General features: G+C 43.2%; 1 protein-coding gene across 1 annotated transcript in view; it reads left to right on the top strand.

Annotated features, from left to right (window-relative positions):
* unc5cb (unc-5 netrin receptor Cb) overlaps nt 1–22,366 on the top strand; it is a 148,841-nt gene that overhangs the window by 64,519 nt on the left and 61,956 nt on the right. The window contains exons 2-3 of the mRNA XM_017489288.3: nt 3,884–4,111; nt 16,583–16,726. Coding sequence (XP_017344777.2) covers nt 3,884–4,111; nt 16,583–16,726 — 372 coding nt within the window. The remainder of the gene's footprint in view (nt 1–3,883; nt 4,112–16,582; nt 16,727–22,366) is intronic.

Raw genomic sequence — 22,366 nt, forward strand, 5'->3', positions numbered from 1 at the left:
AAGACGAATGGAGCTTTACGTCGAAAAATGTTACGATTCTCCTCTCTTTTTTTTTTCTTTTTTCTACGAACTATGTTTATAGTATTTTGGCTGCAGTGATCGCTGGTGATAGCGAGTGCACACAGAATCCTTTCATGCTGCTGTCTGATCTCTGATATAGTTCAATGATGGGGAAGAAATAGTAGCGCAAGGGATAGAGAGAGAAATGAATGTGCTGGGCTTTTGAAGGCAGTTTCTAGGTCAAGGTCTGGGATGTAGCTGTAAAAGTCTTTAGAGTGAGTAATATTCAATATTGGCTCAGTGCAGAAATGTTTACGTTCACATGTATGAACGCGCTAGCACATTTTAAACATTTCTGATGACGGGCATGTAATCTGTTTGGTTAGGATACCGGTTAGAATGATTTGAATTCTTCTAAATCTATAAACACACATACATTTGGTCTAGCTACTATATTCACTCACTTCGATCACTTGCTCGACTGAGCTACATCATATAAATAGTCTAAACTAGCAAGCTAACCGAACTAGCTACGGTTTGCAAAGAAAACTAGCAAAGTCGGCTACTATAACCACTAACCGTGGCTAGCTTAATCGGCTAATAAATAGTCAAGTAGGACGTCACAAGCTAATGTTTTCAAGGAAAACTGACCAGCGGAATTAGCTAATCTATATTCAAGTAACACTAGACAGTGTACACAAGCAAAAGAAGGTTTGAAAAGAAAACTGGCTAGCTAACTTAGCTAATGCTTCTTTATTATATTTCATTAATTTTTTTTTTTTACTTGTGATACTTACTGAGGAAATGTTCTATCCTAGCCTGTTCAACTAGCGCTAGACACCTACACACATGAGCTAACATCAGGTAATGTTTGAAAAGAAGACCAGCTAGCTAAATTAGCTAGTGATTCTTTTCTTTCTTTTTTTTTTTTACTTACATGTGATACTTACTGAGGAAATGTTTTGTCCTAGCATTTAATTTGGTTCTGGCTGGAAAATGAGTTCTGTTGTACTATAACTGGATATTTATGTTGCTGTATATACAACAGAACATCATCGAGCACTGTTTCTGTAAGTATGTGGATTTACACAGGAATCAACAAGAGATCGATTTGAGATACGTACTGAGGTGAAGAGGTCACGTGTGTGTCTTTAAACCCTGGCATGTTTCTGTGTGTTTTATCTGCCTGTATGTTTCAGTCTGAGTTTAATAATGATCGGCTGATGAGGCCAGCTGTTTTACTGGGTCATGGTTCTGGTCCAGGGTTCATACTGTAGCTGCACCGGAGCGTGAATTTGATAAAACGTGCTCTTGCGTTTCCCAGATCCTGATACCGCTTCACATTCTCAGGCATGCGGAAAGCCAATTTTCCCCAAACTCTTTTTTCCGGTAAACACCCAGCCCAGCAGGATGTTCGACCTTATCTGTGATATATTTCGCTGACCCATGTCATCTGTTTTGGTATTATACAGGCACGGCTGTAATATTTGTTTGAATAGCACACTCAGTATTTCTCATTCATCTAATTCATTAGTAGTGTAAACCAATATATCAGAGAGGGGAAAAAACAAACAAACAACAAAACACATCCAAAAGCACGGCAGGTGTGCGCACAGATGTGAGCGTAAATAAGAAAGGAAGGGAATGTGACAGGAAATAAAATCATGTGTCCTGTTTCATTTTTTACCAAAAAAAAAAAAAAAAAAAACTCAGCCTGAGCATGACGAATGTCATATTTATTAAATCTTCATTAGTGAAATTGAGTGCATAAGATTTGATTGGGCGGGGGCGGAGTCCAATGGGGTTAATTTTACAAGATAATATCATATAATGATTCAAATAGAGATTGTTTAAAAGGCATTTTAAAAGCATACTCTATTCGTGCAGTGCAAATGTACATATTGTATACATTTGTTTATATACCACGACCAAATCATATCTTTACATACGTTAAAGGAATACTCCAGCGCTTTTTTTTTTTTTTTTTTTTTTAAACCTTATCTCTACTCACCACATCTGTAACACATGTGCAATTACCGTGAACAAGAACTTCCACATGTTTCCCTGTACTATAAATAAAACTGAATTTCTGCTTATGGGAAACTGATGAATAACAGAAGCCAAGGGGCAGGTGTTGAAATCTGTCAATAAGCGTAAAAAATGTTTGACAACTTAATGTAAATATAAAGAAGAAGTTGTTGTTGTTGTTATTATAAGACGTTAGAAAAGTATTTATTTAAGCTGTTCTTATGTAGTTTATACAGCTTTCCAAAAACAGATACGATACTGTAAAAAGTAGTCCCGGTTACTACATAGGAATCCCATACTACCACGTTCCCACGTCCAAATAATCCACCTCTGGAAGATGCGTTAATCGGACATAGATCTGAATTTTCAAATGTTTGTGACTGAACAGTTCATGAACGCTTTCCCAAAGATTTTTATTCAGCATCTGTCCTTAGATTTCAAATGATATACCTTAAGGTAAGGTTTATTCCTTCCTTTAATAGATAAATATATTGCTGCAAAGTGTGTATATATTATATAATATAATATAATATAATATAATATAATATAATATAACATAATATAATATAATATAATGTAATATATTATATTTCCCCCTTTCTTGTATTCTCTTCACTGGTATTCACAAACTTACTATAATGCTTCAGCCCAGGGGTCAGCTAGAGTTTACCGCTCCTCTTCAATTAGCAGATGACTAGAGGCTGATGACAACACAGGTGTGATCCCAGAGCAGGTTGTGATAAAAAGCAGACTCTGTGCCCCGGGGCAGCCTCGCTGCTTTCCTGCCCTCCTTCCACCGTTTCCCTCACATCTTATGCACTTTGCACACTTTTTCCTCCCTCTCTGCCTCTACCACGGCAGCACACTCCGACTCATGCCGAATAGATCCTGACACGCAGGCCAGGCTCTGACATCAGAGGCCATATCGACGGCGATATTGTCTTCCTGCCCTGACAAGATTTGTTAAGACTCAGAGAACTCGAGGATTGAAGAGCGGCCCGCAAACCAAGTCGGGGGGAAAGAATCGCAGATGTGGTGATTTAACCTTTTTGCCACAGGAAGTGATGCGCCTCCTTTTCCAGACTCATTCCTATTGGGGGGTAAATAATTGATGTCTAGGAGTTGGGTGTTAGGAATAGAAAACGGAGCAGAGGTGATAAATGGGCTCTGCAAATGGGTTTCCTCCCCCGTCTGCAGAGTCAAAGGCCGGATATTGAGCCAGCCTGACAAACCTAGAAGGGCCATCCTTGTGTGTGTGTGTGTGTGTGTGTGTGTGTGTGTGTGTGTATACGTAGGACTAAGCCTTTGACTAGTGTTCAGTGTTGAAGAGGGAATTTTGAGAGGGTCTTTGGATGTCCAGTGCAAGAGATTCATTTTGTAAATGGGCTGATAAATATAGGTGTGCGTTTGATGGGGCCAGACAGCAGCCTGACGGAGAGAGGCATGCTGATGAAAGAAAGCAATAATTACAGGGGGCTTAACCATCTGCAGCCCAAATATCTTCGGAATTAAGTACACCAGAAGCCCCTAGACCGGCTGTGAAAAGAAAACAGGGCTCCAACCGCAAGCGGTCTGGTTTGGGGGAAATATAAAGAGGTGCACATTTCATTTCTTAACAGCGAATGCTGTCGCTGCTTCTGGTTTCAAAGTGCTAACGGTAGCTGCGGTTCAGGGTGGAGAGAGCAGGAGCTCGGAGCCAACGTGGAACCTATCCCAAAACATCTCCTTGCCAAACCTGCTTGTATAAACATTCGCCTCAATGATAAATGAGCTGTGATGTTGCTCTGTAATGTATGTATCAAGTTTATAAAGCTGATCCTTATCACCCCCCCCCCCCTCTCTCTTCTTCCGACAGATGATGACTACTTGGGATTGGGCGAGCTTCCTGAGACCTTCCCTTCAGACCCGCCTGAGCCCCTCCCCCACTTCCTGATGGAGCCCGAGGAGGCCTACATCGTCAAAAACAAACCGGTCAATCTATACTGCAAGGCCACGCCCGCCACACAGATCTACTTCAAGTGCAACAGCGAGTGGGTGCCCCAGAAGGAGCACACGGTGGAGGAGCGCGTGGACGAGACCTCCGGTCAGTACCGTCTTCAGTCCATTTGTGAAAAGTGTAGGGACGATGGAAAGAAAACATCTGCTCAAAGACAGTCTCACCTTGGGCAGGAATCACGAACATGCACTACACGTCATACAGCGAATTCCAACAAGTGTCGCACGCCGTCGGAAAATTGGCCGAATGAACAATTTTTACAGTCCACCCCACCCATAATGAGAGTGGAATTTCGCTGCAGCCTTTTTTAAAGCTAAATTGCCTATAAAGCTAGAGTAGGACTGCTTCTGTGCTGTTAACATGATGTTTATGTTACTCGTCTGGTTCACGAGACATCATTAAGGCTCAGACAGTGCTGACACTGAGCTCTTTGGTCTGACACAACGCTACTAGTAGCAGACGCACTTGGGACTGAGTGAGAGACGGCCCAAAAGAGAGCATGTAGAGCGAACTGAACAAAAAGGAGAGACTCATTTTGAAGCGTTCTCTATTGGAGGGTATGGTTTTAAATATAGAAGCCCAAAAGAATGTCTGGTGGAGGTGAAGGTCTTTTTAGGGCAATCCTAAAAATATTCATTTTATAACTTAGTTTTCCAATTATTTTGTGTTTTGCTGCTGTAGTTTTGTGCTCGAGCTTTCTTCCCTTTTGCAACAGTGGCTATGAGACTTTGAGATCCATCTTTTCACACTGAGGACAACCGAGGGACTCGGAGACGTCTATTACGAAAGGTGCAAACGTTCGTCGATGCTCAAGAAGGAAACACGAGGCATTAAGAGGCAGGGGGGTGTAAACTTTTGAACAGGATGATCGGTGTAAATCGTGTAAATATCTCACGTAGTTTCTGAAGAACAGTTCTAAATGAAAAAGATTTTTCAAATAAAATAATAACAGTTTACTGTACACTGATCTTTCTGTTCAAAAGTTTACACCCCCCTGGATGTTAATGTATCCTGTTGCCTTCTTGAGCATCAGTGAACGTCGGCACCGTTTGTAATAGTCGTGCACGAGTCCCTCGGTCAACCTCGGCGTGAAATGTCGTGATCATATTTGACGCAAATGTGTGAAGATCGAATCGCACACACGTTCAGACACTACAGACAATTTGGAAGTCAACCTACAACGCATGTCTTTGGACTAGGGGAGGATACCGGAGTACCCGGGAGAAACCCCGAAGCACGGGGAGAACATGCAAATCCTGCGCACACACAGCGGAGGTGGGAATCGAACCCCCGACCTTGGAGGTGTGAGGCAAACGTGTTAACCACTGAGCCAAAAATGGATGCCAAAAATAAACCTTTATACCGTTTGAAAGACAGAAGACTTCACCCTTTTAGTGCATTTCTATCAGCCATCCTTGAATCCTTGCTACAGTTTAAGTAGAATATAGAGGCGTGTCATTTGTGCTAATAGAATCTCATCTTCTTTGATTTGATTGGCCGACTCAATCTGATAAGGAACATCACAGCACTTTCTGGTAAAGGTTCCACTTCTGTGTAGTCCGAGTGGCGGTATATTTTCGATTATTGTGGAAAGTGTTATCTAAATGGCAGGACGAAGCCCATTATTTGCCAGGGGAATTTAGTTCTCTCTCTCTCTCTTGCTCTCGCTCTCTTTTCATCACCATGTGATGTCTCTTTCCTGTCTGTGTATTCACAGGAATATTGACTAGCGAGTCCAGTTTCTCTCTTTTCACATCGTCTCTCTCTCTCTCTCTCTCTCTCTTTCTCTCTTTCTCTCTTTCTCATATACAATGACAGATCTCAGTCCTCTCAACGTAGCTCGTGAACCGTCATTACGCCGATTAACAGTTCATTAAAACTGAACTGCCGTCCCATGGTAACATGTTTAGCCCTGATGAGAGTGGCATGTTTTTATGGCCCTGTTTGTTGGAGTTGAAAGCGGTGCGGCGCAGTTCTGGGCTGAATGCAAACACATGCCGCTATTCTGCTTACTGTCTGTGTGCTGTTAATAAGCAGCAGCTCAATAGTGTCTTCAGAGCACAGATAGGAAAAGAAAGTGCTTCAGAGAGTGGCGTGATTGCTACCTGTGGGCTACAGGGACAACTCAATTTCCCTCTCTGGCAGCTGAATGCAGCCAATCAAATAGGCCCTGTTGTCTGTAATGGTTCCAAAACCCTTGGGGGGGATTTTATTCTTTTTTATTTTATTTTATTTTTTATAAATATATATATATATGCCAGCCTTTGCGGCGGTACGGTGCTGGAGCCAGACTCGAATAGTACACACATGTTTAGATAATGCCGGGAACACACACTCATAGACACACTATTGTATGCTTGTTAGAGTTTTCACCAGTACTTAAAATAACGCAAACCGTCGCATTTCTGCTGGAATAAAGAGGAAAGCATATGGCAAATAGCTTTTTTTTTTCTTTCCATTTTTCCTTTGGACGACAGATAGCACAAAACTTCCAGCCAGTGCTGGCAGGATGCGTGTGATTATAAGTCTGTACAATGCAAGTGGTTTGGTTTTGCCAATTGTTGTATTTTAGCAAAATGTATACTTGCGATATTCTATTCCCCCCCCCCCCTTTTCCCCCACACTAGACAACATATTTAGAAAAGGCTGGGCTTCCCACACATTTATGGCAACACAACTTCTAACTAACTAATGAACTAAGCACACCAAACGAACAAATCACCTGCAAGGCTTTTACGGTATCAACCCTACTGTGTGTCCGAGTGGTTCTTTGAATGGATGATGTACTGTATAAAGCTCTGTTGTTCCTGCTACAGCCTGCTTAGGCTTGTTCTCCACCTAGGAGTGCCCCCTTCTTGTTCCTTATCTATTTCCAGTATTTTTTTTTTTAAAGCTATTGATAGGATCTGTTCAGCATACACTCCCGATCACTCTCTACACCACATCTACAGTCCAGTTGCAAAAAAAACAAACTTTTTTTTAAAGAAAAATCATACTAACTATTATACTTTTACACCACCTCGAGATATAAAGAGATATTTATTGAACTTTTTCATTTTATGGAAGGAGTCTCCAGTGTCAGCGCTTAGTAAGGTTTCCACAACGGGCAAGTCTTCAGGACAGAGGGCTTTGTTATTATTTTTCTTCAGGTTTTTAAATAGAGGGGGGGAAAAAAAATAGTCTGACCAAGGTAAGACTGTTTGTAGCTTCTATAACGTAAGCGATAACTGGAACTAACTTGTTTCACAGACATTCGACAACGTTTAAACGTAACTATTAAGTGCGTAAAATGGATGATGTCATCCATTTTTGACAAATTTTTTAAAATGGAATCGTTGGGAAATCGAGAGGAAATAAAAACGCGGGTTCGTTCTGCTATAGGAAAATAATCAAGGGCCGTGTGGTATGACGCGTTAAATATTTGTGCCACTTTGGTGAATGATCTCCGTTAAAAGTCGCACCAGTGAAGCTTAAAAGGGAACACTGAGTCATTTCTAAACTCCTCACACTCTCACCATGCGATAAGAAGATTTATCCAAGGTCAGACCACCAGGAGGCACAACATCGGGGTAAGCTTAGCTCGGAGCGTGCGAGTGTTGTAGCGACGTCTTCCCAATTAGCAAACAGCTTATAGCCAATGTTAACTTGCTGACACAAATATGGCGTCGTTTTGCACGTTATCCGAATTACAACCTTGTCTTCGTGTTAAGAAGGGGTTGGTGCGATGACGTGGATCAGCCTCGCTCACTGCCTCTTCCCTTCTCGCCCCCCGTTTAATGTTGTCTCTGCTCTTTCGAGTTTTCGTCTCTCTTCCTCTGCTCTTCTGTTTATCTCCTTTTATTGGGGCTCCGGGTGCCTCTGCCCACTCCACTCCTCTCTAATTTCCCCTGATTGACAGAAAAGAACCGCAGATAGAGGCTGGTCAATAGCCATCCAAGCCGACAGAAACATGATCCAATGCCCACACTCATCCTCTACCCTTATCCCCCTCTCTCTCTCTCTGACTGTATTGGGTAGGGGAGTAGATTAACAGGCATTTAGGCCAGCAGCGGGCCGAGTCGGAGTGTTATCTGCACCAGGCACCAGGCTCCATGCCTCAGTCTTTCCTCTTTCCTCCTCCTCTTCTGGAAAATAAAGAAAGAAAGCCTATGCTTGTATGCAGGATCATTATCTCCCTGCAAATGGATTTTTTGGAAGTGGCTTCAAGGAGAAACACCTACTCAAATGTTCCAGCATCGATTTGCTCGCTTTAACCACTGCCTCAGAATCAACAAAAGGAGAGGAAGGAGGAGGTTTAGAAACGCACCTGATTAAGGTCACGTTTGAAGGAATACTCGGATGGATGTTATTCAATTTTGATACCGATTGTAGTAATACTGTTGGTTCTAATGCGAATTCTACGAGAAATTACAGCCGTTTGGTTTTTGGGGTTGGGTTTTTTTTCTCTTCCCTGATGGAGCACTCAGAGTAGCCGGGACGAGTCAGTAATTCCGTTACTCGGTACACATTTGGGTCCAAGCAATAAATAGCCACTGGATACTCCAATGGGCAATGGGTGCTTTTAGCATTGGAGCCAGCCTGACTCGGATGTGTTGTGCACTTATCCCAAACGAGCGGCCCGATCCGATGCCGAATGCTCTCTCTCTTGCTCTCTCTCGTTCTCCAACACTTAGGCACTGCCCGTGCTAATCTGCAGCCGGCCCATTGATCGCTACAAATGAACCTAAGTTAATTATGTCGAGTTGCAGAGGTGTAATGCACACCACGGACACACCATCACCCCCCTCTCCCCCGCAACCCGCCCCTCCAATTGGGAGGTGAAATGGAGGAGAGTTATTTTGGAAATGCAGGCGCAAAAAAAAAAAGCAAAAAAACTAGTGCCCTCTCGCTCCCTCCCTTTCTCCATCGCCACTCTCTCGTCTGACTCTCGCAGATCAATAACATCCTAAAGCTAATAATGACAACCGTGCTAATAAGGTATCCGTTTTCAGCAGTCAGCCCCACAGGCAAGATGTGAGAAATTACGTAAAAGAAGATTCAATTGGGAATCGTATCCGAGGAGCATTTCTTTTTAAAAAAAAAAAAAAAAAACATAAATAAATCATAAGCATGCCATATTAGATGACAGTTATTCCTTGGTGATTATCTTGCCATTTTATTTAGTATAATGCTGTAAGGCTGTAATTCTAAACACACACCAGGAGTATGATGTAATATGTAGTAAGCATACACTCCGTTTCCCTGTACTCAATTGTTTATCAGTCATTTTGTACCACACAAAGGTGAAATAACTACGCTGGGGAAATTCGCGAGCCTCAATAATGAATGTTCGCACGGGTACATAAACAAGGTCAATTATGCCGCGTGTCAGTGAACAGCGGAGATAGCTGCTCTTAAGAGAGCGCTGTAAAAAAAAGTGCCTTCAACACAACCAGCACTCTCATTTGCCACCTTTCAGCTGTTCTTTCTGTCCTGATACGGTATAAACCTGCGCTGCTCTAGTTAGCGGCGTCTCGCTTTTAAGTCTGTTCACCGTTCTCACTAGGATGAGATCCTCCTTCTGAACCAGATAAAATGATATGAATGAAGTCATGTGTGTGTGATCGTGTTCTCCCCAGTCGAGCTTTGATGTCCTGCTTTAACAGATCAGAGCACGGCTACATCATCAACGCTCAAACGGATGCTAGCCAGCGTTTGAATTCAAGCAAAGGGGCTACTTTCGGATTTAAAAATTGTTGATGCGACACTGTGCGTCTAATAGGCCTGCATTATAATTCATTGATGGTTTTTTTTTTTTTTTGTACTTTTAATAAAAATAATAGTGTAGACATGACTTCTTAATGGATAGGCTACTTAAATACGTCATATACACCAATCAGCCATAACCTTAAAACCGCCCATGACCCTGTCGCTGGTTCACCGGTTCTCCTTCCTTGGACCACTTTTGGTAGGTACTAACCACTGCATACTAGGAACACCCCTGTCGTTTTGGAGATGCTCTGACCCAGACGTCTAGACATCACAATCCGGCCCTTGTCAAAGTCTCTCAGATCCTTACACTCGCCCATTTATCCCGCTTCCAACACGTCAACTTCGAGAACCGACTGCTCACCGCCTAATAAATAAACCCCACGCCTTGACAGGTGCCGCTGGAACGAGATAATCAACGTTCTTCACGCCACCTGCCAGTGGTTTTAATGTTATGGCTGATTGGTGTATGTCCTCTGCAGTAAATGTTCATATTCATACAGTCAGAAATCCTGTTTTATGTTGGTGTTTTTTTATTTTTCTTGAGAAACACACACAAAAAAATGCATAAATACACAAAAGACAACCAATCAGCATGTATTAATTCATAATTAAATTACTTTAAAGTCGCCTGAAATCAATTTACAGCAGTATTTAATAAACCAATTAAACCACTTAATGAACTAATGTTTCCGCATCTATGAGGGGAAAAAAAACCCAATGCACAATGACTAGTATAAAAAAGCCATGCTTTAATTAATGTGTTTTGTAGTTAATTTCATCCAAATATCTGAGACTGTCATTATCACCAATTAGTGACATGTAAATGATTTGTTCTCATTTACTGTATGTGGACTTATTCCTGAGCATCGGTGTATTTTGTTAACATCTCAATAAAACATCAATTAGCACACCTGCTACCTTTCATGTTTCGTTCCTGGTTTAAAATAAAATAAATCAGTAAATAATGTTAGTTAAGTAAGGAATAAAACGTGGGAGAACGTGCTGTTATACGAAATTCATGCACATCAGGGTTCAGGGTGGAATGGCGCGGAGGGTTGCTCGGTGGGGGGATGGGAGGGGTGCTGTGGAGGGGTTTTGGGGGGGTGGGATTGGGGCACGCACAATGTCACATGACCATGAGCACGTGAATCACGTTGTCCGAGTCACGTATCGTCTATGTATCAACAGTCGTTGCAATTACAAGAATAACTTTGTTAAACAGCACGACTAGAGCATCTGCCATACAAGACCCTGTGTATCAGCTGTTGCTATAGAAACAATAACATATTCGAACGAACACGTTATATTACCCGGCCGTGGGCGGCTGTGGCTCAGGTGGTCGAGCGGTTTGTCCAGTAATCGTAGGGTTGGCGGTTCGATTTCCGGCCCACGTGACTCCACGTGCCGAAGTGCCCTTGGGCAAGACACTGAACACCAAGTTGCTCCCGATGGCAAGTTAGCACCTTGCATAGCAGCTCTGCTACCGTTGGTGTGTGAGTGTGTGTGTGTGAATGGGTGAATGAGACACAGTGTAAAGCGCTTTGGATAAAAGCGCTATATAAGTGCGCCATTTACCATTACCCTGCTGGTTATGTTGCAGCCAGAACTACCTGTGCTGTTGTATGAAATCAATGCACACCTGGCCAATCATATTCGAGCATTCAGTTGTGTTAAGCACTAAGCCACCACGCCCGCCAATATGACATTTTGTTCTTTAATAGTCGTCTCTACGTGTGTCTATATACGGTTTCACTGTACATGTTTGGTTCAGTCGGTGACATCACCAACAACCTCCACAGGGAAGGGGTGAAGGTATCACAATCCATCATTTGAAGAAGACAGACTATGTGCTATGGCACTTATCAGCGGTAAAAAAAAAATGGAAGAAATACGGAGATGAGACACAAAAGTTCTGGAACCGATATGAACCTGTACCACAGTGCAGGAAAGGCCAAAGTGTGGAGAAAGAAAGGATCTGCTCATGATCCAAAACATGCGAGCTCACCTGTGAAACATGGTGGAGGTAGCGTCATGGCTTCGGCTTGTATAGATGCTTCTGGAACATTCTCACTGATCTTTACTTTCCATTCAATTCAATTATATCTGTATAGCGCTTTTTTGTCTCAAAGCAGCTTTACAGAAACCTATGAACACAGGATACAGATTCGAAGCGCGTGGACTAATCCCGATTGAGCGAGCCGGTGGCGTTGCTGATGATGTAACTCGTGATTTTATCAGCAGAATGAATTCAGAAGTTTCTGTCTGCTTTCATTCTGTCTGCCAACTGACCGAGAAATGCATCCAAGTTAATCAGGAGGAACTTCATCATGCAGCAAGACAACCATCCAAAACACACTGCCAACTCAACAAAGGACTTCATCGGGGGGGGGAGTGGAAGGTTTTAGACTGGCCAAGTCAATCACCAGACATTAACCCAGTTAACGCAGAATTTCACCTCCTGAAGCGGAGACTGAAAGGAGAAACCCGCCGAAACAAACAACAACCGAAAGAGGCTGCGGTAAAAACCTGGAAAAGCGCCACAATAGAAGAAACCAACAACTTGGTCGATGCAGTTATTGCACGCAAGGGAAATAAAACCGAATGTTAAGTGTTCTTTACTTTCATCTACTTCAAGACTTATTCGTACCTATACTTTTGCTCGCCTAAGAATTGGGTGGTCTGATACAAGAGCTTCTATGTTTTAATGTCGTGTAACACAACTAGATGTAAATACCAGGAAATAAAAGCTGAAATCCAGAGCTCTCATCTCTTTTGATCTCAAACCCAAACATCTTTGGTGTATAGCACAAATAAATGAATGAATTAGCCTTGCCGTTCCAATAGTTTCGGAGGGGACTGTATGTATTTATGAATGTGCTTTTTTCCCCCCTGTAGAACGTTTAAACTAGTTCAGTAATCTTCCTGGATTCCCGTTGTTGTTTTTTTTGGTTGTTTTACTTTGTTTATGAATTGTGTCTTCATTAAAATAAAAAAGCCCCCGTTTCAGTTTCGAAGAGTTAGGAATGTACCCGAGACGTGTCGAGTACGCACTTTGTAGCGGCGGCTCTCAGGAAAACTCTGAGGGGAAAAGAAAAGAAAAGAAAAAAAAAAAAAAAAAGATTGAGAGCACTCGACTGCTGATGTCTGAAAGAGGAGTGACGTTCACTTTCTGCCCAGTAAGAACATTTCTATTTATAGAACGTTATGATTCTAGGAGCAGAGTGTACAGATTTCTCCATGTTCTTCTAAACAACACGTGATTGAAAGTTTTCCTCCTCCAGCCTATTTAAAGCGACGCCCCCTGGCTGTCTGACACCAAACCCAACGGCAAACACACAGGGATAAACTTCCAGCTCCAGCCAGGAGCGAGGGATGAGCCATGAGGATGGTGGGAGTGGTGGAAGAGTAGAGAACAGAGGAGTGGAGAGGAAGCGCCATGTGCATGGAGGATTATTCTGACTTTAATTCTCGGGCTGCTGTCTCTGGCTCTGCAAGCCAATCAGTGCTGGAAGCCACCTCCAGGGCTCATTGGACACCGACACACACACACACACACACATAGCAGTGCTAGGAGTCATTCTATCCTTCGCACAGTTGTCTATTTTTGAAAGAAAGAAAAAAAAAAAAACAGAGTCAGACCCGGAGAGATGATGCGATACTTAGCGTCCCTGATTTGTTTAGCGATATCAAACCCTCGTGCGCTAATCACACACCTGCACCGCTCTAATCCGCCATGATCATATATAAACGAGTCTGCAGAGGGATGAAGGGATGAGAAATGGAGAAATGAGCGCATCTCTGATCTGGCCTTCATTTGATCGGAGGCCCAGCTGAACAGTAATCACCAGGGTTAGCAAACGGGATTCCGGCTCCAAATCCGGCTCCAGAGGTCCCGGACATCTCAATCATCACGGCATCCCGGCGGATTGCAGGCTTCCATCCGGCTCTGCTTTATGAACGCCACTTTATTGCGGGCAAACTCACCACGCACGATGCTAATGATGGATGGATCCGGCGCAGTCATGTGATGTCTCTGGGTTTCCAATAACTCACCTTGTTTCGCTGTTGTTTTGTTTTTTTTGGCTTCATGCTTCCGTCACGTGACACGCTTAGCCGATTACTTTTACACCGATGAGAAACGAGGAAAGCTTTCATCCTGTTCTTCGAGTGGTTTCATTTAAAGTGACAGTTTAGCAAACTTTTTAAAAAAGTTTTCACCTAAAACCAGTCGATACCGGGGATTTGGTGTTTGCTTATTTAGATTTGAATTGGAGCTACAAGGTTAACATTCAGTATATTGTTCCATATACAGTATAAATACTGGAAAAATAGTATACAGTCATTTCTAACCATCAGCTCGGTCATCAAACTTCGAGCTATGACTCTGAAGTTCTGAAGAAGAAATTCTAGATCCAAGATGGCCGCCATGACGGACTGATTTTAAACTCATGTGTCCATTTATTTTTATTATTATTATTATTATTATTATTATTATTATTATTATTATTTATTTATTTATTTATTTTTAGAAATTGCAGGGTACGACAGTGAGTGTCACTTTGTTTACTTTAGCTTTACCTTCCGATGCTAATCGGCGGGGGTTGCCAGATCTCATCAGAATTTCAGAAAACACGCCTGAAACTAGCCCAAACAGTTTGTGTACTGGGAAAAAAAAAGAGATACTATTTCTCTCACTTTTTCTTTTTCCTCCTTTTTTTATTTTTTATTTTTTTATTTAAACAAACAAGTTCACCGTGCTGTGCGCACATTTCTGATTTGCTATGTTACATCACCTGGTACGTATATTTTACACTCCATAACCCAACTTCTTCTCTTTCAAATGCATTTTAAAACAGAATCGTAGATTCGTAGACACTTTCTTCGCCTACACTTTCCCTTTGTTTGCAGTAGCCTGCAGTATATTTTGCGGAAATGTGTCCGATTTATTCCGATTATTTGCTTTAAAACAAGATCTTGGTGGCTTTGGACCACATTGTGGACACCACATTTATTGTTTAGGTGTAAAAAAGGCAACCCTGGCAACCCTTCCCAGACTATTTTCGAGCTATTGATAGATATTCATAAACGGTTAGTCCCCATCAAATCAAAAAAGTTTCTTTTGGGGCTTATCTATAGAAGCTAGTGTTGCTCCAAAACAGTGACAAAATTCGCATTTAGAAGGTATATGCGTTCAAAATTGATCGGTATCGGTGCTCTCTCTACCACCAATACCGATCAACAATTTTGATGACATCACTCTGCACTTCAGCTTCTCAACAGATTTTCTGTCCAATCAAACACTCTCTAGAATCTGAAGTGTCCCGTCCACGGCGTTATAAAAATCCACGGTATTAACCGTCAAGCACGGCTTACCCGGGGACGGTGAGGTAAGCTAAACGTTATTGGCTGTTTAAAAAGGGGGCGGAGCCACTCTATATCTCTCGCCCTGACTTTGTGTTTCAGTGGAAATTATGTCAACAGCGACTTTAAGTTTAAAGAAGTATTAGTTGTGTTTTTGTATTATTTGTTATATATATATATACACACATACACACACACACACACACACACACACACACACACGTTCAGGTTTTGGCTGAATAGCAGGAAGTGAAGCGGGCTCAGCCACTTTAAATCGTCTGCCGTATAAAACTCCAGCACAGGCGGCGGTGACAAATGTTGATTTAGTGACTCGCAGTGAAGCGTTGCAGTTTTTCACTTACACACAAACATCCTATACAGAGCTTTTAATCTGTACTCAGTGTAGGTGCTGAATTATGTACTGACTCTCTACCTCTGTTTCTCTCCTCCTCTTCCTCCTTTCTCTTCAGTTCACTTTACCTCTCTGTATTTCTCCTCTTCCTGTTCCATCCCTCGCTCTTTCTTCCTCTCGGTTTCACCGTCTGTATCTGTATTATTATGTGTCTCTCTCTCTGTATCACTTCTCCTCCTCTCTGTGCCTCTCTTCATCTTCGTTTCCTCTCTCCCTCTCTCTCTGAGTCTCTTCCATTCCCCTCATTTTCCTGCCTTTCTGTTTGTCCGTTTCTCTTTCTTCCTTTGATTCCAAATTTATCTCTCTTCTTTCCCTCCTGTCTCTCTATCTTGATGCTCTTTTCTTTCCCTTCACTCCATCTTGTGTGTATGTCTGTATTTCTTTTTCCCTTCAGTTCTCTTTTCTTTCCCATCTCTTCCTCTTTATTTCTCTCCTCTTTCCCCGTCTCTTCCTACTCTTCTCTCTATATCTGTACATCTCTCTCATTTCCCCCTTTCTCTCCGTCTCTCTCTCTTTTCTGTCTCCTCTCTCCATCTCTGTAGCTCTTCCCCCATTCTCTCCATCTTCTGCATCTAATTCTTTTCTTTGTGTCTCTTCCACCCTTCCCCGTTTCTTCATTTTCTTCCTCCTTGCATCTTTCCGTTTTTTTCTTTCCTTTTATTCGGTCTCTCTTCATATGGATCTCTCTTTTGTGCCCGCTTTTGTCCCCCCCCCCCCCCCTATTGTTCTCCCCCCTCTCTCTATGTCGATCTTTCACTTTATGTTTGTTCTTCTGTCCATCTCTCTCTTGCCCTTACCTCCGTCTCAATTTGTCTGTCTCTGTTCATCTATCACTCTCTCCGTCTTTCACTACTCTCTTGCCACCACCCTCTCTCTCTCTCTCTCTTTGTACAGTTCTAAAAAGAGGAGCACCTTTTTTATTTTCTTACATCCGCTAGAATATTATTTCATTTTCTGTTTATTTTAAAAAGAGATTTAATGCATCAATATTAAATATATTGTTAAAAGTAAAAGTCTCTCTGTGTGTGTCTCAGGTCTGGTGGTGAGGGAGGCGAGTATCGAGATCACGCGGCAGCAGGTGGAGGAGCTCTTCGGCCTCGAGGATTTCTGGTGCCAGTGCGTGGCCTGGAGCTCAGCCGGTACCACGAAGAGCCGCAAGGCCCACGTCCGCATTGCCTGTAAGTCTCTCTCTCTCTCACAAACGGAAAACTCTTCTTTAACCCCAGTCTCTTAGGATTTCTCCCGTTCTGAGTAAAAACAAGCCCGGGGGCAGAGAAATGGCCCACACACTTCCCTCAGTCTGAACAGAATGTGACCACGTCCTCCTGTGCTTACATTCTTTCTTTTTTTGTGTATCTGCCGTCTGTACTGCGGTCATACAGGAAATACACAAACCCACAAACTATTGTCTGTTAAAATGCCACGTTTGAAAAGGCAGTTGCCGAAAAGCTGGACTTTTGAATGCTTTGCTGTGCATTTCGTTGTTGTTTAAAAAAAAAAAAAAAAAAAAAAAGTTTTTTAGCTGCAAACGTGGCGATTTTTGGGATGCAGGATTACCTGACTGCTGTAACACTCACTGTAAAGGCCACGGGGGGGGGGCAGTCCGATCATAAGATGGAGGGAAGTGAGGAAGGAAAAACAAACAAACAAATGAACAAACAAACAAACAAACATGGAGGACGTGGAGTTTTTGGGCTACGTCCATGTTAATCCGGATAGATCTGAAAACACTGGCATTTTCCATACCGAAACAAACTTTAGAAGCTTCGGTCTGCGTCGTTCCATCTATTTATTCAGAATACGCAAATCTAAAAGAGTTGTACAACGTGACCGACATTCAACGTTAACAAAGCTATCAAACTGGATAGCGGGCACGACGACTGTAGTACACCTCGTTTGTTTCGAGTTGAATGGGTCACGTGACTAGAGTGGGACTAAGTGGGAATCGAACACCCCCACTCCCCCTTCCGGATCCCTGGAAGTGCGAGGCAAACGTGCTAACCGTGCCCCCCATGTTACCAAAATACTGTTCCTATATACAGTATGCTAATGGTTGGAGAAGGAATAAAGTACAAGCGAAAACAAATCAAACAAATAACGTGTCATTTTTCAATCACCGGCTATTTCTCATCAAAATCATAAGACCTTTTTCTCCAAACTGCCTCTTTTCACCAGTGCCAATATTTTTTGTCAGGCCTTTTTTCATACCTAGGTCTGACAGTCAATGAAAATGCTCTCTTTCCAAATAGATACGTGGTGTGATGTTTATTTTTCAGCACAGACGGATCGAAGAGAAAGCACAGACCTGTTGCTGAACGACCAGCCGTGCGATCGCTGTAGGGACTGAGCAGCAAAATGTACGAGTGGTCAGAAGGTCTTGCCTGAAAAGCTGCAGGCCATGAAACTGGAAGAGAAACTAAAATACAAACTCTCTCATAATCCAAACAGTTTTTACTGTTAAACTGTGAAGCTACAGGTGAAGCCGTGTGATTACGTGTTCATGTTTCTGTGACAAGATGCAATTCAACTCTTTTGACCAGAGACCAAAAAAATGGAATATCCCCCCGTCTTGGGGTCGCCCATGTTCAACATTGCATGCATTCGTGATGTCGTTCTCCTCAAACCACAGTAGTGCTTAATGGCTCGTATGAAAGTGGAGAGCTGTGCAGGTGGCCTCAAACCCCTCCCCTTTCCCTTCGCCGTGCTCAGCAGCAGCTAAACACAGTCAAGATACTCTTCACACAGAAACCCAACAGTGTCCTGACTCATCTTATAACAGTTGTAAGAGTGTTTTTTTTTTGTTTGTTTGTTTGTTTGTTTGTTTGTTTTACATGGGAAGAGCCAGAAAACTAAAGAATGGCCTAAACGTGTTCACGAGATATAAAACCCAGATATGAGAAGCACAGCATGACTGTGTAAAGGTCTAAAGCAAGCTAAATGTAGCAGGTAAAAAAAGAAAAAAAAAAAAGAAAAACAACGCTATGATATCAAAACACTAGCGGACTATAAAACATGACTCATCCTTTTCAGTTTCGCACAGAATCGTGTAAAACGACAAGCTTCACTGCGCACAGCAGGTAAGAACAGTCAGGTCGATTGTTATGGAAAACGAAGTGGGTCAAAACAAAGAGTCCATTCTATCCGGAGATGAGTGGGAGTGTTGTGAGCATCACGTGGGCGAGATAGCTGCATTTGCGGTACGTCATTCCATCTGCATCCGAGTACCAATTCCCTGGCAGGTAAAAAGACGTTTCTGCGTTTTGCGAATCCGCGTGTGTGGGAATCTGTGTTTACCTGACCGTGGCTAATACGCTGGTGTGTGAGACGCACACGTGCTCTCTGCTCTCCGCGAGATGAATCAGTCATGCTAGATAAACAGGACCGAGACGAACGAGCCTTCCGTATACCGGCTTATCTTTATTGTTTGGCTCTTTCTTTTTGTTTTGTTTTTCCTCTCTCTTCTGTCCTTGTGCCGAGAGTAGACAGCGCTCAGTTCTGGCTTTGTGTTGTAATCAGATTTCTGCAGAACAGCTTGAGTGCCTCATCTTCTCTTGTTCCAGCACTTTCCAGCTACTTATTGAGAACGCCATTATCAGACATACGAGGCTTAGAAAGCAGGCCGATGAAAATGTCAAAGATGCGGAACATCCGGCGCTGGAACATCTGACGATCTCGAAGCCCGGGGGCAGTTCGTGTTTTCTCGACGTCAGCGGTCGAACTGTAATGCATTTTTAAGGAAGACGGTGGGTTCGTACACCGTCTCGAGTGTCTCGGCTGCCAACCTTTCATGAATTTTGCGTAAGCGTTTTTATCATCGGAGTAGGCTGGTAGGAGTTCACTCAAAAATACGCCAACACAGCTTCTTTCATCCGTCCGTAGCCAATCGACATATGAATCTAGAACAGTCGAGAGTTTCTGAGGTGTTTTGAACTCTCCGATATGAACGGACAGCCAAGGAAGCCCCGCCCCCTCCCCCCGGTGACGAACGGTTCGAGTTCGTTAATGTGAAACTGAATCAAATTTACCGAGAATCTTTTTTCCAATGCTGTACATAGCATTTTTTTTTTCCTGTTAGAGCAGGAAGCAAGAACATTCCTAGCGTCCATTTCTAGCCTACGAGCTACGATTACGCTAACCAATTTATGACACAATGTCAGAAAAAAATATCGGTCCTTCCTGTTGTCGATAAATACCAGTGGTGGCGTTTTACAACGCGAGCACGTAGTCATGTCGCCGGGAATTGAGCTATCAGTCCTAATGTGGAGTGAGCCAGGGTCCCTACAAGTGCCCAACCTCGTCTACACCATATACTGGTTCATGACCTAGGTTGCCAGATTGAGACTCAAATTAAGCAGACGAGTTTATTGCAGCTTTTGTTCTCCCAAGCACCCGGTGCTTACCGTAAAACTCCAGTTTCTACATTTTAGAAGATATTATATTGAAAACATACGCCGTCCTTAACCGACTTTCCTTCTCGGTCTTGTCTAAATGGCTTCTCTCATGCTCCCATGTCGTGAAGGTGCCAACCCGTGCCAGAGTCTCCCGTCTGAAACCGACACTGTCAGCTCTTTGTCCGTTTCCCCGACCCAATCCGAGACCAGTTTTGAAGCTCACACTGGAACATTTATGTCTAAGACGTGATTCAGAACAGCAGGAGAGGGCGCTCTCTAGTGAGGGATCGCCTGCAGACTGACTCATCTCTCTAATTGGCTATGATCGGCTGCCTGCCATCACTAACCTTTCCTTCAGATCTGAATAAATTCCTCATCCGCTCCTATTAAAATCTCACCCTGGAGACTACTGGGGGGGGGATCAAGCTTCTCTGTCCGTGTTGGAAAGACGTTTTAATTAGCAGCTAAGCAACATTTGGCTCAATAAATAAGCGTGCATTTGTTGTTGAGGAATGGCGATCAATGTTAAAACTATAAAGCGGGGGAGCTGTAAAAGGGCAGCGGTGGTCGGATGGAGGTTATTAATTGGGGGCGTGATTTGTGGGGACGCTGGCGTCCAGGCGCTTTCAGAGTGAGTTATATGAGGGGGAGGTGTTCGATCCGCTGGGACGGAGACGGACACAAACATGCTTTCTTCACAACAAAAATTTGTATTATTTTTTTTTTTTTTTTAAACGGATCTGGTCAAACTCATCCGATTCTGTGAGAGTAGAGAGAGGACGACGGAGAGAGGTGAGCAAGAGTGACAGAATGACGACGAGCGAGAGAGAGAGAGAGAGAGAGAGATAGGGCACGACAAAGCGAGAGAACAGTCAGTAACAGACTAGGACAGAGGAAGGGAGAGGGAGACACGAGAACAGGTTGTTCAGACGCAGCCATTCCAGGTGGGACGCAATTAGGAAAGCGCAAAGTGCGACGATTACGGAATGACTCACAGGAGGAAATGGTACCCTTTTTTCTCTTTCTCCGGCTTTCTCTGTGCGAATGAGTCAGAGTCGTCCTCGATTCAGTGCAGGAAATTCGTGTTTTGTTTGTTTTTTAAGAGCCAGAGTGAGCTGTCGCGCGTTAGGAAAGGCACGCTTCCTGATTAATGAAAAGTTTAACATTTAGTCACGTCATCGGCATGAGAGTGCGAGAGCGCGGGTGCTTTTTCCTCCTGCCTTTCGGAATTCGTGCTGTTTTGAAGTTTACCGTGGAAACCGAAGGCGAGTCGGAGATGACGAGTCCGAGGGCACTTATTCTGAAAATAAGAGATCAGCCGTAAAAATCTCAAGTCTCCCTCATGCTGGCACTTCTCACGGCAAAAACGTGTCTCTACCCTCGAACCTCAAGCTATTACGACTTTTACTGTCGTGCAGGTAAAATGCCAACACGCTCCCATTCACCACAGCGATCTGAAACGGTGCCAAGCCTTGTTTTTGCAGCATCAGGATCAAACCGTTTAACAGGGGGATGGGTGGAAATAAAGGATGGAAATAGCCCATAATTCAGCAAACTTGTGTAATTTAGCATGACAAGTAGCCAAACACATCCACTTAGAGTAATTGTCCTCATATGTGGCGTCTCGGCCTAGATTTCTGCGGCGAATCGAGGTAGCTCCGCAGGAATGTATCCTCAGGCTCCTTCCTTTCCCTTTCCTCCTCCTAGCAACGCCGTCTCCCCAGGGATCACGTATACACAACTAAGGAGGGGAACTTTCACAGATTTAGGGCTTTTTTTTCTTTTCTTTTTTTTTTTTTCTAAACATCCACCTTCTTTTGTTGCCGCCACACACAGATACACAGCCACGCAAAGCTTTTCCTCGTGTTCCTGGTGCCAAAGTAATCATTTTGTTCCCCGCAACTCGGCTGTGAATTTCACAGCACGGCGGTAGCGTTCAGCATAAACGTGTTATTTCTGCAGCGACGACGTCGGACGAGCTTTTCCCCTCCCCCGAAGCTACACGGATAGGTCAAGCGAAGCAGTTCTCAAAAACATTGCGTCTTTGTGTACTTTTAATTGAAGTCAGGTTTATTATTCACCCCCGTCCCTCGGTTTAAATTTGATGTTTGAAAACGAAAATGCAGCTTGGCTGAAAGCGCCGAGGCTGGAACGCTTCACAATAAGCAAAATGGCCCTCTACGTCATTTGTCATTAATTTGTAATGGCAAAAGAACTTTGTGTTGTGCCACTACATATCACCGATGGCATTGTAATGCATTTTGTCCATTAGAGTGAGTAATAAATCCAGTGTTTTTTTTTTATTCTGCCGTTTGCTTATTTCCACTGCCCCCCTTCATTCCCATGAACATTATTCACCACTCATATTTCTTCAAACTGCTGGAAGTGCACAAAAATATGGACTCCGCTTGTCGGAGAACCCCAAAG

The sequence above is a fragment of the Ictalurus punctatus genome, chromosome 16, assembly GCF_001660625.3.
Source record: "Ictalurus punctatus breed USDA103 chromosome 16, Coco_2.0, whole genome shotgun sequence".
NCBI lineage: Eukaryota > Metazoa > Chordata > Actinopteri > Siluriformes > Ictaluridae > Ictalurus > Ictalurus punctatus.